A 17730-nucleotide genomic window follows, 5' to 3' on the forward strand; every position below is an offset into this window, starting at 1 on the left:
GCACTCGGATCTTGATTGACACCCTTGCGGGCATCACCCAACATAAGCGGCAGGAATGAAATGAAATTCACCCCATACGAATCACATGCATTCGCGCAACACGCAGCTGGAACAAGCATGAAATCAGGCTGCAACTCTTTAGTCGTAGTTGGAAAATTTTGGATAGCTTTACAATACTTCTCGTCAAAATAATGGGCTCGAATGACTCCTCCCATGGCGCGGACAGGTTTGAATGGAGATTGTTCCATGGATTGATACCAAAGAGATTTAGCTCCTAGGAGACAAACTCCATGGAAACTTGCAAAGTGTCCAAGTGACTTCGGAATGGAACATGCCATGACCAACTCTACTTGACTTTGTTTAATCTGCACAAAAGAAGAGGTACTAAACACAACACATGTTAGCTTGTTAGCAAACAAAACGTCCACACTTTCAACTTTTGCGAACATGGTCAACTCCTCCTCTTTACTCAGCAATAAGGCCAAATTATTCTTGCCTTTTCCCACTTCATTCTTCTTGGACATTTGTTCATTCATTGCACTTGAGTTCAGATTTTTATTGGCTAGCTCTTGTTCATGGCTCGGTGGCAACTCATTCGTACATGGCTCTTCAATCAACGAGGGACTAGACTGAATTTTCCCCTTATCACCACCAGTTGGCACATGGGTAAGTTGCTCCAAGTGTGAATCCAACACTTGGCTAAGTCTTTCCATCATATCATCAATCAATGTTTTAGTCCGACTCCGAAATTTATCCTTTGATTCACGAAGCTTTGCCTCAATTCGAGAGTTCGCGAACGCCTTGCCTTGATTGTCAAGGCACTTCGTAGATGAATCTTGTTTGCTTGAGGTTGATCTCAATTTAGATGTTCGGTGCAAACTTCTTTGCTCCTTCTCATACTCATCACAATCTCGTTTATACCTTTCATCTACACACGAAGCACGGTAACGTTCCATCTCCTCCCGGAGTGAGCGAAACTCACGTTGTGAACTAGATTCCATGGAACTGTGCTTGGGAGTAGGCCGCTTGGAACCCCTCATCTTGAGAGGCTCATTCTCCAAGAATTCTTGGCTGTATGAGTAAGAGGCAACTCCCCTTGGCATGATTACGTGACTTGCAAAAATGGTTAGCAAAGAAAAGGAGATTCCTCACGACACACAAGCTCACGTGTATGTACTCATCACTCGTGTATCACTCAAAGCACTCAAATAAGCTTATCAAAATTCCTTTACTTGTCAGATTGGGTAGTTGAGAAATGCCGCACAAGTCCAATAAACGTCACCGACTTTTCCCACAAGAGTAATCAAGAGTGTAAGACACAAATGTGGGTGGAAAATAAGGTGAAATGGACAAATTTGGAAGGGATGTTGGTGGTGGTCAGTAATGGTATGTGTGTCACAAAGAAAAGGAAACCCTAGCGTTCTAAAGTGTAGGAGTAGTTTCCTAAAGTGGATGAGAGAATATAGGAGAGTTTCCTAGAATGGAGAAAAGTTTCCTAAAAATGGATGAGAGAATATAGGAGAGTTTCCTAGAATGGAGGAAAGTTTCCTAAAATGGATGAGAGAATATAGGAGAGTTTCCTAAAATGGATGAGAGAATATAGGAAAGTTTCCTAGAATGGATGAGAGAATATAGGAAAGTTTCCTAAAATGGATGAGAGATTATAGGAGAGTTTCCTAAAATGGATGAGAGAATATAGGAGAGTTTCCTAAAATGGATGAGAGAATATAGGAAAGTTTCCTAAAATGGATGAGAGATTAAAGGAGAGTTTCCTAAAATGGATGAGAGATTATAGAAGAGTTTCCTAGAATGGATGAGAGAATATAGGAGAGTTTCCTAAAATGTAGGAGAGAATTTAAGAGAGTGTTCCTAAAATATAGGAGAGAATGTAGGAGAGTACCCCAAAATATAGGAGAGAATATAGGAGAGTGACCAAGTGAAACAAAGAAACCCTAGCCGCAAGTAGACATCCTAGCCGCAAGTAGAAAACCCTAGCCGCAAGGATAACCCTAGCAAGAGAAGGAAACCCTAGCAAGATAAGGAAACCCTAGCAGCCGTCACGTTATTGTTCTTGCTGCCCAAGCGACAACCAATTAACGAGACAGATTTGGGAGCAACGTTGAAACACCAACAACCAGAATTTTTGATGCAACAAACGACTCAAACGCAAGAAACAAGTTGTGGACAGAAATTATCAACAAACTAGACACAACACAAAGGAGATAACACAACACAGATTTTGTGTTCGTATGAACAGTAACGTGGAACAGTGCCGGTGTGAACAGTAGCAGTGAACAGTGTCGGATGAACAGTAGTAGTGAACAGTTTTTTTTTTTTTTTTTTGTTAAACAAGACACAACGGACAGTTTTGGGCTTGACTTCAACAACAAGACAACGACCAGAATTTCTTGACAACAAAAGCACGAAACGGCACAACAAAGCAACAATGCTAACGAACAGAATTTTATTTTTTATTTTTATTATTTTTTTTGAAACAAGGCAGCGGAAAGTACTAAGAATTCTACGACACAACTACGAAAAAATATGGATATAACGAAAGATACCTCTACCAAAGCTCTGAAGCCAACTGATACGTTCCTCGATCAACACGTTTCGAGACACGTAGCACGTTTGCCCAAGGATCTAGCGAGGATGTCCAACGCTTGGAATTGCGGGATCTAGAACCAAACGGACGACACGATTTGATTCAAGACGGTAGACGACACTCCGATGAAGGTGAATACTCCAGGGGAATAGGTCGGTAGAACAATCTAGGACAGGACGCAAGACTGCTCAAAACCCTTGCCAAAGCAAGTAAAGGGGTCGAATCTCTCTCTCAAGAAGAATCGAAAATATGCAAAACTTTATTGATAAAACGTCTACCCTTTATGCTTACAAAGTAAGCCTTTATATAGGCAAAACTAATGAAACCCTAATATCGCAAGGCTAGATGGTCGGCCACTCTTTGGACAAGGTGGGCCGACCCATGGACTCAATAAAAAGGGCCTAGTGGTTCGGCCATCCTTAGACAAAGATGGGCCGAATCCATGGCTAACAAAAGGACTAATCTAAACTTAAGACTCCTAATACTAAGGCCTAAGGCCCTATTCGGCCAACTCACTTGGAGGCCCACTTGACTCTTCATGGCTTGGATCATGGTGTAGATAACTTGACTCTTCATGGGCTTGGATCATGGTGTAGATAACTTGACTCTTCATGTGTGTAGATAACTTGATTGTCTCCTTCCAAGCCTTCAATATCTCTATGAAAGCCTTGAGTCAGGGCCGCCATCCATCTCGCTATCCGTGCACACATCAAGACCACTAGCTTAGGATATAAAGCAAGAAATAAAAGTCCCTCAAGTCCTCTAGCCTAGAATCTTGATTAGGGTTTCAAACCCATGAAATACAACCTCTACTCTTGGTAAAATTTGAAAGATTAAAGAAGGATGAAGTGGTTACCTCTTCAAGCTCCTAAATCCTATTTGTAAGTAAGACTTTCTACCAATATTTCACCAAGAAACACCACAAGCTTGCACCTTTCTTCTAGTGAGAGCAAAATTCCAAGAGATTTGTGGGTTGGATGAAGAGTATGAAGCAAGATTGGAGCAAAAGTTTAAGCTTTCTCTTCCTCCTTTTCTTCCCCTTGTTCGGTCGAGAATGAGAGAGAGTGAGGGAGTGAAATGTTTGATTTGTTTGTGATGGAAAAATGATGGAAATGCTAACCATAAGTTTGTGAAAAAGGTCAACTCTCAATAGTGGCTCAATAGTGCCTTGCAGTACCACTTTCTTTCTTGTTTGATACACTTAACTACTAATCCTCTAAGGTGGTTCCTCTAACACTACAAATACTCATACTTACTAGTCTAAAATTAATTCTCCAAGATCATTGCACTCTCGGATCGAATATCGCCTCGAAAAATGTGCATTCGCTATTTCTTATTAGACGAGCCGCAGAAAAATTAAATTTGCTAACGGAACGTTTTAAAAAATATAAATGAGACATTGTTCCATATAAATGGATTTAAAGTGGATGAAATAAATTATTCGAAGTAAACGGGTAAATAAATAATTAAATAGGCCAGTAAAATAAAATAAAAGTAAGAAAATTCGGATCCTCACATCAAGTAGCAACGGCAATCCAGCAAATGACTAATATTTTAGCTCGGTTGATAAGCAGCAGGGTCAAGCCCCTGTTAACCAGTCTAGAGACCCTGAAATAGGGAAAAATAGGGCCCTAGAGCAGTTTCAAAAGTTCTCTCCGTCCAAGTTTTTTGGAGGGCCAGATCCGGAAGTAGCGGAGAGATGGCTGGAGACAATGATCAATATCTTCACTGTCTTGAATTACACGGAGGAAAGGCAAGTGAACTTTGCCGTATTCCAATTTGAAGGACCAGTCCGAATTTGGTGAAATGTGATTAGGGCTAAGGGGGAAAAAGAGCGGACAGCGTGGACTTGGTTGAACTTCATACGGGAGTTTAACGAGAAATATTTTCCACCCATCGTCTAGGAGAAAATGGAGGATGATTTTATTAGACTAAATCAGGAAGTCTTAAGTGTATCTGAGGCCAAGTAATTTTAGATACACTTGATAGCGGGAGTTTCTAAAAATAGCTTAGGATTTGCGTCTTCTCCTTGGGCGGCCGGTGGTAACCACGGCCATGATGGCGCCTCAGCCGTGGGCTGATAGGCAGTCCCCTCATACGGCTAAGTCCTTCGCCCAACTATTCTCACAGCTTGCTGCCTCTCTAATCCAGGTGAAGCAGATGACCACCTACAAAGGGGAGGCGGCTGTGGTATTCTCTAAGGAGGAGGCAAACAAGCTTGCGGCGCCGTTCCGCTGGGCACTAGTGGGCAAGTTCTCCCATGGGCGGCCAAGCTTAGAAGAGATTAGGAAATTCCTCTCAACCTTGGACTTGAGAGATCAGGTGTCGGTTGGCCTCTTGGACTACCGCCATGTTCTCCTTAAGTGCGCAGCTTAAGTAAACTTCAACCACATCTGTACACGAGGGCTATGGCAACTAGGGAAGTATCTCATCCGAGTTTTTCGGTGGACAAGGGATTTTCACATGCAAAAGGAGTCGCCTCTGGTTCCTGTTTGGACTACATTACCGGCCTTCCCCATTCATTATCATGACAAACACTCACTTTTTTCCATTCTTTCTCCAGTGGGGAAGCCACTCTTTCGGGACTCGGCAACGGCAGCAGGTACAAGACCTAGTGTGGCTAGGATTTGCGTGGAGGTAGACCTAGTCAAACCTATCTATTCAAGGGTGTGGGTCGGTATTGAAGGAGAGGTGGAGTTTTGTCAGAAAATAGTGATTGAAAACCTGTCAAAATGTTGTAACAATTGCTGGAGGTTGGGTCATTCGACGGGGGAGTGTAAGAAGGATGGTTTTAATGTGGTTGGGAATCTGAGAAAGGGTCAGCGGCAGTGGCAGTCCCAGCAAGTGTCCCTGCTGGTGAGGGTGATGGGGGAGAGACTGTTGAGGGGTCGGCAATAGGGCAGTGCATGGAGGAAGCGCTGGTGGAGAGTGTCAGCCCGGCCATGGATCCACGGTCTGGGACTCTATCCCTGTTGGGTCAGTGCATGAAGGGAGACGTTACGGTACTCTCTGGTCCTTCAGGAAATCCCATTCCAGCAGCGGCTCTTGTAGTCCCTGCTGGTGAGGGTGATGGGGGAGAACGTGTTGAGGGGACGGCAATGGGGCAGCGCATGGAAGAGGCACTGGTGGAGAGTGTCAGCCTGGCCATGGCTAACCCACGGTCTGGGACTCTAACTCTGTTGGGTCAGCGCATGGAGGAAGACGTTGCGGTAATCCCTGGACCTTCAGGAAATCCCATTCCAGCAGCGGCTCTTGTAGTCCCAGCAAGTGTCCCTGATGGTGATGGTGAAGGTGGAGACTGCTCAACACAGGAGAATGTTGATGGGACTTCAATGGGGCAGCGCATGGAGGAGGCGTTGGTGGAAGACGTGAGGGTCAGCCCGGCCTTGGCTGACTCACGGTCTGGGATTCTGACTTTGCTGGGGAGGGATGGGCATGCAATGGTTAACTCTCCGTATCAAACTTCCTATCTTCAGGAGGGCAGCATGGATGAGCATGAGGGTGGAGGAGACGATGCTGCGGAGAAGGAGAGCAGTGCGATGGAAGTAGCATGTTCAGTAGCGACGGGTAATCTGTCTCTGAGACCCAAGTGTCATGGGGATCGGAATGCAGCCCCCTTGATGCATCTTAACGTAGATCAGTCCTTGGTCTTGGAGAAAGGCTTCAAACAAGTGAAGGCGAAGGGTCCTCGAGTGATTTTTTCCTTTGAACAGGCAGCTACGATCAGTGTCAACATCATCTAAAAACTCATTCCAGGTTCTTCCCCATGATTAATGCGCTCTTTTGGAACATTAGAGGAGTCTCTAAAACTCCTAATTTGAGAAGACTTAAAAAATTAATTCGTTCACATAATGTTCAGTTGGTGGCTATTTGTGAACCAAAACTAGATATTGTCAACATAGAATCCATCCGTTTACGTTTTTCTTCTGATGCTGTAGTGGTAAACTTGTCAGAAGATATTTGGGTGTTTTATCGATTACTGTTTGTCTGTTCTATCGCTGGGAACTCTTCCCAACACATTTCACGCTTGTTGCACCATGCATGGTTGCCCCATGCCTTGCGCTTCTCTTTTGTGCACACCAAGTGCACAATGGAGGAGTGATGGGAGTTGTGGCAAGTCTTATTGCTTGAGAAGCCTGTTTCTCAGCCATGGTGTATCTGCGGGGACTTCAATGTGGTTATCTCTCTCCAAGAAAAGAAGAGGGCCGTCCTTTTGGTACCTCCGAGGGTTTGGAGCTTATGTCCTTTATGGAGGATGCTGAGGTATTTGACGTGGGGTTTTCTGGCTCTAGCTTCACTTGGTGCAACAATCGCCACGGCATGGCTAGGATCTGGAACAGGTTGGACAGACTACTAGTTAATGTGGAGTGCTCGGATTTACCATCAACCATTTCGGTATCTCACTTAGCACGGCATCCCTCCGATCATGCACCGCTAAGAATCTCCTTTGCCTTACGTACTGATAACAAGCCGCATGCCTTCTGTTTTCTTAATGTTTGGACATCCAAGGCCTCTCTACTAGATGTCATTCGTACAGCATGGCAGTGGGAGCAACAGGGTTCCCCCATGAAGGTTCTGTCGTCAAAACTGATAATTGCTCGCCGCGCCATCTAGGAGTGGAATAAACATACGTTAGGAAACATATTTGATGCTTCGCATGAGGCAGAGGCTACAGTACGTAGGGCAGAGGCAAGGTTGGAGATTGAAGGTTCGGATGTTGCTCAGGTGGAGCTTCATATGGCTCAGGCTCAGTTCAATCATGTTCTATCGGTTGAAGAGCAATTCTGGAGGCAGAAGGCAAGGGTGAAATGGTTACGTCAAGGAGATTGCAATTCCAAGTTCTTTCATGCTGTCCTGCAGTAGAGGTGGGTGCAAGGGATCATCCATAGGATTAGAGATACGCATGGTGCCTAGGTGGAAACGGACGAGGATATCTCCAACGAAACTGTGCGTTACTTTTCGGAGCTATTTTTTGAGCCTGCTGGCAATGCGGTAGACCTGTTGTATGTGATCCCATCCATTCTCACGGCAGAGAAGAATAATCATTTGGAGGTGGACCCATCAATCGAAGAGGTGCGGCAAATTATTTTTCAAATGGATGGTGAGAGTGCAGCTGGCCCGGACGGTTGCACGGGGCGATTTTTTACTTTTGCTTGGGAGGTAATTGGTAAGGATGTTTATAACGCAGTTTTGAGTTTTTTCTATGGGGCTGAGCTACCTTGATTTATTATGTCTACTTCCATTATCTTATTCCCGAAAGGACCGAACCCTCAGGATTTCTCACAGTTCAGACCGATTAGTCTGTGCAATTTCTTCAATAAAGTGTTGTCCAAGTTACTGGCGGATAGATTGGCCCCTCTCTTGACGAGGTTGGTGTCGCCTCAGCAGACAGGTTTTGTTAAGGGCAGAAACATCACAGAGAACTACCTTCTCGCTTAAGAATTATTTTCAGGGATGCGCAGGTCCTCGAGGGATGGGAATGTCGCTTTGAAGTTGGATATGACCAAGACGTATGATAGGGTGTTGTGGATATTTCTGGTGAAGGTTATGCGGCGCTTCAGGTTTGGGGAAAGAGTTATTGACATGGTTTGGCGACTGATCTCCAATGTATGATTTTCGATTATCATCAATGGAGCTTCCTATGGGTACTTTAAGTCCAGTAGGGGACTTCGTCAGGGGGATCCATTATCGCCCGCATTATTTGTGATTGGGGCGTAGGTGCTTTCCAGGGCTCTAAATGACTTAGTGCTTCAGGCAGATTTTCAAGGATTCACTGTTCAGCGGGGGTGCCCTCCAGTCACGCATCTGGCCTTTGCTGATGATGTACTGATATTTGCAAATGGTTCGGTTCGAGCCTTACAAAGTATCGTTCAGGTGCTGGACTTGTACCAAAAAACATCGGGCCAGTTAGTGAATGTGACACCCCCACTTCTCCCTAAGGCGAACCAGAGGGTATCCGCGGGACGCCTGCCCACCTCTCGTCTGGACTCATGGCAATATCCGTTCAACCTTAGCACAATACTATTCAACAACACTAGATAAGTAAGAAAGTGCGGAAAACTTCCAAACTTAACAATATATATAACGATTATCCAATCCTTACATCGGATTTCCAGAATACATCTCTAAACCCAAAATATACAACATTCAGGTACATCAAATATCCAAATCATACATTAGATTCCCAAAAGTACAACCAATATGAGTTCTAGCCCAAAATACATTAGAAACCCTAAGCCAAATGTGCATCAAAAGGGTTCCTCCAAGTCTCATTCCATGCCCAATCCTGTTAAGGAAAACAAATCTACAGGGTGAGCAAAACGCTCGTGAGGCCAAGAACACACATGCAAGCACATAGTCCAATAACAAGCCCAAATAACACGTCAATAGATAAAGTACAAGTAATTGACAATTCCAATAAAATGTAAACAGAAACAATTCAAGGATATGGTAGCTCTCAGGAGTTAAGTTCCACTTGCTTTGCCAGGGTCATTTGTATACCTTCCCGCGATGACTCTCCGTCAACCGGGTCGGTATTTTCATTCCGTAGATCTCCACTTACTTCTCATGTCCGTCCACTGTACATACCACTCCGGGCCCGCACGACATTTATATGGCGATACTCCACGAGTATGCCAAGCGAGATCTCTCAAATAGATCAAGTTTATCATGTAATCTCATGGCCCACCGAGGTTACCGACCAAGCCCATGCCGGCTCGAATTCCAAGGTCGGCCTATGAGTTTGGGCGTCCCCCAAGTAACATGTATGTATCGAGGAGATTCACTCTAGCGACGTATACAGCCATAGCATACTATTTCAGGTCAAGCAAGCATTCGATATATTCAAGCAATCATGTCATGTCAAGCAGGTCATTCATTTCATGTCAAGCAAATTAATCTTGAATTATTTGTTTCAAATGAGAATGAGTGCGATAAAGTACACACTCGACTCCATTTTCAAAATCTTTGATCATTGGTTACAGGTAAGCATGTATCAAGTTCACAGGAGTTCAAATAATCATACACTTGACACTCATCAAGTAAACAAGGAAGAAATGTCACTTGAAGTTCAGGTGTCCACCGTAGGATCCTCTTAAAGGTCCTCGTGTGAGCCTGAGCAATTTAATAGTGAATTATCATTTATAAATCCCAATTATCACGCATGAGTGTATGCTTGTATAGTACAAGAAAATTTCTCGGAAGTGAGCCTAATTTATTCATAAATTGAGGCCCAAAAGAGGGGTTTCAAAAGTACAAGAGAAATCAAGTTTTCGCCTTCGAAATCAAGGGTAAAACGTTCAAGTGATATCGAGGGAAAAGAAGAATTCGAACAACTCTATTTCCCTTAGGTTTTGGAAATTTTAGTTTTGATATGAGATCTTTCAAAAATCGTATCTCACTCGTTACAAGTTCAAAATTGGAAAACTTGGTACCATTGAAAATTCTTCCAAAGTACTAAAAGTTCCTAGAATACACTTTTCCATGATTCCAAACGGAAAGTATTCAAAATTTAGTTCAAAATTGCTGTTTTGGGGCACATGAGACAGGTTTAGATCGGTTTTTGGCCAACTTTGAAAATACGGCAAAATTCACTTGATTTGAACTAACCTCTGAAATTTATTAGGGTTGCAATCCAAGTTTACGACAAAACAAACGGAACAAGAGTCGGAGTGTTGAGCACCAAGATATGATAGCTCAAAGTTGGTGAAAAACCGAAACTGTTAAACAAAATTTCAGATTTAAACTTCAAATTTTGGGACTTTGGTTAGGTATCGAAACGGACTCAGAATGGCACCAAAATTAGCAGTATTACACTACCATATAAGGGCAACTCCTCTGTAAAATTTCATAGAAAAATACGCATGGGAATTTGGTTAACAAAACCACTAAAGTCCCAAGAAGTTCCAAGGCAAATCTGCCTCGGATTTCCGTTTTTCGTTTTCAAGCATTTGGCCAAGGAAATTTCCTCAAACATGGTTCATTGGTGTAGACAAGGTCTAATAAATATTCCAAGATAGGTTTGGTAGGTGATTAACACCAAGAATCTCGAATTAACAAGTCTCAATCGAGTTTAGTAACAAGTCTGCCCAAAAGGAGGGTTTTCCTTCAAGAAGTCAGTTTCGAAATATGGTCACAAATCACTCAATTCAACTCAGAATTAGACGTGGTTGGTGGTTCTGGAAAACACATTCATAAAACTACAATTTCTCAGAAGAAACCATTTTCAAAATCTGTCCACAACTAGTCCACATTTGAGCCTCAATTTATAGTTCATGTTCTGCCTTCCAGGGAACTAATGAAACAGGCAGCCAAGTTCAAATGGTTGGTACGGATTACTCATGTGGAATCAGGACGTGAATTTTACACCATTGGAAAGCTGGGAATGTCTAATTTCCACTGCCGGAAACGGCACTCGATTTCAATAGCGGAGTAAGAAGTTATGGCCGAAAGAAAAGGACTGCCTGGGCAATCCGGGAAAATTTTCCAGTTTTGCTAAACCTTTGAAATCACTACAATTGACCAACCAAAACATGTTATTTTTCAATGAAACTTTCTACACCATTCATATAACATGTATACATCACAAACAAGTCATTAGAACCTCAAAATTTAGCACCAAAGTGCACGAATATGGCAGGGGTAAAATGGTCACTTTTGTTCATTACACCTTCCTTGAATTTCTACCAACAATCCAACATTATTCCACTAATTTAAGCACTAAACCAACATTAATAGCATCATTATTCATCAAATCAGTCCATCCAATCCAAGTGGGAGTTCATAGAGCCCACACAACAATTTTTTCAACATAAACAAGATACCTGCATGATTAAATGAACTTATAAGTGTAATAGAACTTCCGTAAATCAAGATTTGAAGGCTTGATCGTTGCTTACTTGTTTAGATGAACCAAGCAGAAATTTCGGAGAAAAACCGTGGAAAGCAACCCCTTTTCCTAGCTTGATGCACCCTCCAAGTGATTAACTAAGTGTAGGTGAAATTTGAGGTGAATTGGAGGAAGTTTGATGAAGATTTGATGAAAGAATTTGAAGAGCTTGGAGTTGTTTTTCTTGTCTTGATGGCCGGCTATCTCAATGAGGAGAGAGAGAGAGTGTTTGATCAAAAGTGAGGCTTCTTTGAGAAGCTTTAATGTGTGGCCCAAAATTAAGCAAAAGTCAACTCTCTCCCCGCGCGCACACGCGCGCGTTTTGTGCTCGATTCCTCTCAGATTTGTTTCACTTGTACACTAAACCTCTAATGCACTTATATTCTTACTATCATTATTCACTCTTAATGGTCAAAAAAATTGAAGTTCTAAAGTCGCTCAAATAATCGCGCGCGTAAAAACGCGTACTTCTGATTTAAGCGCGATAAAGTGAAACTTTCAAGAAATTCTTATAACGATAACTAACTATCATTTGAACACTTAAATATAAAAATACCTATTCTAAGGCTATAGTACAAGTCTCCAATTTTTTAAGTTTATTGTATCCTCGAATCGATTGTTATTTCCAAACGCGCATTCACTATTCACACTTAACGAGTTTTCGAAAAAAATAATTTTCAAATTAAGTCATTTTAAAAATAAACTTGAGACATAATTCCATGTTATTGAGTATAAAAGGTTGAAATAAAATATTCGGAATAAATAGCCAAATAAATATTTAAATGAGCTAGAAATAGGAATTTAAAATAAGAAAATTTGTGAGCTCTCACATGAGTCAAGTATTAATTCCTCAATTAACCTTTCTTAATTTACCATTGATCATTCTTAACTCTCCAATATTAATACACTCCCGATTAAAGTATAGCCTCGAAAAACGTGCACTCGTTGTTCCAAACTAAACGAATTTTTGAAAAGTGAATTTTCCAACAAAACGCTTTAAAAATATAAAAGAGGCGTTGTTCCATATAAATAGATTTTAAATAGTTGAAATAAATAATTCGGAGAAAATGAGTAAATAAATATTTAAGTAAACTTGTAATATTCGATAAATAAGAAAATTTTCGGGTCCTCACAGTGAATAGGCACAAGAATGGCTATGTGGTCCACCCATTTGTCTCGGGCGTCCGTCGGAGGGTAATTGAGCGTATCACTAGTTTTCCAAGATAGCATGCGCCATTCCGTTACCAAGGATTCTCACTGCATTTCGAAAGAGTAAGGCGGCTCATTATGGGGAGGTGAGTCGGACTATACTTGGGCAAATCCTTACGTGGAAGACCAAGTTTTTATCTCAGGGGGGCAAGATCGTTCTCATAAAACACGTGCTATCATCTATTCCTTTGCATTTACTATCGGTTTCGGTAATCCCGGCCTCAGTGTTTAACATCGTCGAAAGGGTTTGCTCGAATTTCTTGTGGGGATCGACTGAGATGGGGAACCGGAATCATTGGATCCAATGGGATCAGTTGTGCTTCTCGAAGGAGGAGGGGGGAGTGGGGTTCAGATTGCTCCGGGACGTATATACTGCCTTCTCTCAGAAGTTATGGTGGAAGTTTCGTACGGGGTCGTCTCTCTGGGCCACATTTTTACGAACAAAATACTGTCGACACTGCCATCCCTGTCAGGTGGGGTATAGTGCAGGGTCGTCGCCTACCTGGAAACGAATGGTCTACGTGAGCCGACAAGCTGAGCTATCCATGCGATGGTTGGTATTTGCGGGCACGTGAGACTTCTGGTATGATAACTGGCTGGGTATTGGAGCTCTTTTTCTTAGAGCCCCAGTTAATGGGGCCTTGACATTCAGGGACTTTATCAGAGACGGGAGGTGGGATGCGCTGTTTCTAGCCCAATATCTTCCGAGTGACGCCGTGGCCTTGATCTTACAGCATCCAACCCCTGAGGGAGAGCGGCTAGATAAGGTTGTCTGGATGCCAATGACTTCGGGGCAATTTTCCTTATCTTCCGCCTTCCAAGAGGTGAGGCAAGCTCGGAATGCCTTCTTGATCTTTTCGCGCATCTGGCATCCCCAGATTCCATTGAAGGTGTCCTTCTTTATGGTACGGCTTCTGTTGGGGAGGCTGCAGCTGGATGACATACTAGGGAAGTTTGGTGTCCATGGTCCATCAAAATGCTTTTGCTGTATTTTGTCTGAAGGAGAGTCTATGTGACGACCCCACCTCCCCCTGAGGCGTACCAAAGGGTTTGGCGGAGCCCAACTCTCGCCAGGACTCACTCACTCGTATCACGTGCATTCATTCATGGACCATAAATAACATCGCAATTCAAGCTTAGAATTTACATTGATGAAAATCAAGGTACAAAGCCTCAATATACTCAAACTGGTTCAAGGCGTATACAATCCAAATACAAAACATTCTATTCGAGGAATAGCACGAGTACAAGTCAAAAGTCAAAAGTCAAAAACAACTAGACTATGCTAGTCTTTACATGTCTCATGCCTCACTCGTACCCCCTGTAAGGAAAACAAATAGCGTGGTATGAGCTAAAAGCCCAGTGAGGTTCCAAATAGCAAATTGACCATTATTTATAAGTACAAGTTTTCGATATAGCAAAGTAACGAGCATGAAGAGCTCATAAACGTGAGCAATAACACGTCAAGTAGAAATCTCAAAATGAGCGAGTGTAAAAATTTTACAAAATCAACAATAATCCAATAAGCAATAATCATTCCAAAGCATAAGGATACGGATGGCTCTCAGGAGCCAACTTCCCATTTCATCATCAGGAGCTCGATCATGTAATAGTTGACACTCCGTCAACTTTCAAGTAAAGGAACCAATCCAGTAGAGCACCACTTACACGACTCTCCGTCCACCATTCACACCCCCTACTGGGCCCAAAATCCTCAATAAACACGGGTGGTAATACTCGAGTATACCGATTAGTCGAGGAGATATCACTCCACTCGACACAACAAGAGACCCAGGGTTCGCTACCCAATCGACCAAGCCCTTGCCGGCTCGACTAGAGTAACTCGCCACAGAGTTTCTGGAATTCCAGGAAGTGCGCACATCATAAACAAGTAGATCAAGTCAATTGCAATCAATAAACAAGTATATCACGTAAGGGCAAGTGCGATAAAGTACACTCTTGCCCTATCAATTCACGTATATAACATTTACTCATATTGGTCACGTATCAAGTTCAAGTATCTAGTGCAATTCGGTATTTCAAAGCACTCACCACAAGATATAGTGCCTTTACTGGTCACTTTCAGGTTATACTCCGGGTTCGGAGTCCAAATCTGCAATAAAACTCAGTTTGAGAACTTTGAAACATGACTAAGATTCGAAACTTAAACGTTTCGTTCATTAAGAATCAACCCCTTGAAATTCATTTGGAAGTCATTCGTGAAACACTTGCTCGTTTTTTTCAATTCATAAGGTTTTGTAGTATATATACTTGGAAATGTCACTTGAGTTGAAAGTACAAGGAAAACAGGTTCACATTGGCCATTATGTCTTTTCCTCAAGGTACAAGTTCGGCCAAGTCCTAACATATAACCCTTGATAACAAAGCAGCAAGGTCCTCGCTAGTTCAAGTGATAATCACTTAACCCTTACTTACGTTACAAGTATAGTTTCCTATTCCTCGAGTGTAAATTCGGGCAGCATGCCCTTTGTGTTTACCAAATTTTCCAGCCATTTCGGCTTCAATCCTTACACAATCCAACCCAACATCACCCGCAATATAATTTCAGTTCATTAGCCATTCCATAGGCTCAACACAACATAAGAACAAAAATCAAAGTGATAATAAGGGTGGAAATGCAACTTAGCAAAAGACAGATTTGACGTATGGTTGCGGAAATAACACATCCGAGGCTATGCTTATTAGATTGAGACGAAACTTATGCCGTTTCGAAGCTAAGACACATAGCTACAATGTTCATGAATATCACTTAGTCCAGTTTCCAATGCATCCTAGTCAAATCCTCAATTTACAGAACCAAAACCCATTAGTCGGCTATTTAACCACACTGTACTGGAATGGTCATATCTCAGGTTACCAAGGTCCGATTAAGGTGTTCTTTGAGGCGTTTGAAAGATAAGTTAGAATACTACAACTTTCATGTTTTGGAAAAAAACTAAAACTGAACGGATCCTAGTGAAAAATCACCCCCAAACAGACTAACTGTCCACGCGGAACTCTGGTTTATACCCTAGAACAGCAAGGGTATTTTCGTCTTTTCATGAGCTACGTTGCTCCGATTGAGCTGAAACTTTTTAGGAACCTATAAAATACCATTATATACAACTTTTATGTTTTGACCTAAGGCCAATTAGGCCTCTAACATAGGGCTACAAAACCGGACAGAAAGATGGGGAAAATTTTCCAGATTCTGGAATTTTTGGTATTTAATGGAACTTTCTCAATTTTCTTGTTCTAATCACTACCAAAGCCCCTTTTATAACCTTATTTACAACATTTGAAACCATACAGCAAGTTTAGGCAGAAAACTATGAAACCCTAACTTGCTTATTCATCCCAAATTCATCACAACCACTTGCATAATCATGAAATCAAGCCAAAACTTAAGCTAAAAAAAAACATCTTAAAGCAAGATTTAAAGCAACAAGGATCATGATCAGATGTTTATACCTCAAAAGCAAGGCTTGGATGAGTGATAGTTCACTCCCTTTGAAATTTCTTGGTTCCTCAAGCTTCCCAACTCACAACCTACCCTTTAATCGGTTTGGAATTGGAATTCCTCACTTAGTTGAAGCAAATCAAGAAGATGGAATTGTTTTCTTGCTCTCACTTTCTCTCTCTCTTTTGGTCGGCAGCTACTGGAACAATGAAGGGGAAAGTGCAGAAAATTGGTTAAGTAAGAAGGCAAAGTGTCTTGGTCAAGATGCTCTTAGGTGGCGACACTTGTCGCCACCACCACCTTTCTTTTTTTCTCTTTCTTTTCCTTGTTATTCTAGCCACCAATTTCGGTCAGACTTAGCTGTAATTTAAGAAGATATTTTGGTCAAATATCAATGAGCTTGTAGGGTAAGAAAGTGGTGGTCAAGTGCTGCATTCAACCGGTAGTGCGCGGGACCCGCCGGTTCGCGTCGTTTTTCTTAAAAACACACGTACTAGGGTTTTTACTTCCCATTCACTAACCTTATATCATTGCTCCTATTCACATATTATTTCTCACTTAAAAGTCACTTTTAATCACCAAATTTAATCCTTACTCTGTACCGAAAATTCATCCGACAAAAAATCGAGAAAACCCTAGTTTTGCTCCGATCTTGAAACTAAAAGTGAAACCCGACTTTCTAGGTTTATTTGCACTTATTGTGGAAAGATTGGGTGGTAGGGCTTTAATAAATAATGAATTTCCAAATAAAAGGAAATTTTTAAGAAAAACGTGAGGGTTTTACAATTTTAGTGATTAAAATTAGGGTTTCTAGTCTTTTAAAACAAAATAAGGTTTTAAATCAAATCCAAAGAAATACACTTTAGTATCTTCTTTACAAACAATCTCCTAATTTTCGGGGTGTCACAATCTCCCCTCCTTAAAAGAATTTCGTCCTCGAAATTCATACATGCACTTCGAAATAACATAGGGTATTTCCTTGTATATCCGTTTCTAGCTCTCAGGTCTCACTATAGCCAAAACTTAGTTAAACAATAGAAATCACGCATCGTACCTTCTACTATCTCCGACGGTTCAGGTAACGTCTGTTGTTCCAAGGTGATGCGGATACGGGTGCGCAACAACTTCAACCTTGGGTCAAGGACACTTTGACCAACATTGGTGGTCCGATGACAAGGTCAAGAACCAAGAAGGTGAAGGAAGCTTTACGAGCCTTGATCATTCATCATACAAGCAAGGAGCAAGCTAGGTTTGAAGATTCGATGGACCATGAAGTTACTTTGTTCACTTGTACGTTTGAAGCGAAGGAATGATCTCATACTTGTTAGCTTAGTTGGTAGTTATTTTAAGACTGTCTGGTCTAGTAGTTGTTAGGCGTTGAGTATTTTATTACTTAATTGGGCCTTATCAGAAAGCCTTAAAGAGCTGGCTCTTTAAGCTTTTTTATGCGGACCGAATCTCTTCCAGGTTTATGTGGGTCGGATTTTGCCCTAGTTTTAGCCTATAAAAAGGCACCTCTTGTAAGAGTAAAAGACAGATTATTACAACCAGAAATCGTGAGGAATTTTC

The 17730-nt window shown here is 41.9% G+C and overlaps 1 protein-coding gene across 1 annotated transcript; it reads left to right on the forward strand.

Annotated features, from left to right (window-relative positions):
* The first annotated feature begins 6754 nt into the window (after positions 1-6754).
* Positions 6755-7468, forward strand: LOC140021235 (uncharacterized). Its single transcript, XM_072072000.1, has 2 exons — positions 6755-7177; positions 7220-7468. The coding sequence occupies exons 1-2, from the start codon at positions 6755-6757 to the stop codon at positions 7466-7468; spliced, it is 672 nt and encodes a 223-aa protein (XP_071928101.1).
* Positions 7469-17730: the final 10262 nt, after the last annotated feature.

Source organism: Coffea arabica, chromosome 11e (genome assembly GCF_036785885.1).
Source record: "Coffea arabica cultivar ET-39 chromosome 11e, Coffea Arabica ET-39 HiFi, whole genome shotgun sequence".
In the NCBI taxonomy this organism is placed as follows: Eukaryota; Viridiplantae; Streptophyta; class Magnoliopsida; order Gentianales; family Rubiaceae; genus Coffea; species Coffea arabica.

Bases quoted from the DNA above. Each gene is read 5' to 3' on its own strand.
- LOC140021235 (XM_072072000.1), top strand. From the start codon at position 6,755: ATGGTGTATCTGCGGGGACTTCAATGTGGTTATCTCTCTCCAAGAAAA. The intron at 7,178-7,219 runs GTTCTGTCGTCA...CGCGCCATCTAG, and splicing joins AACAGGGTTCCCCCATGAAG to GAGTGGAATAAACATACGTT.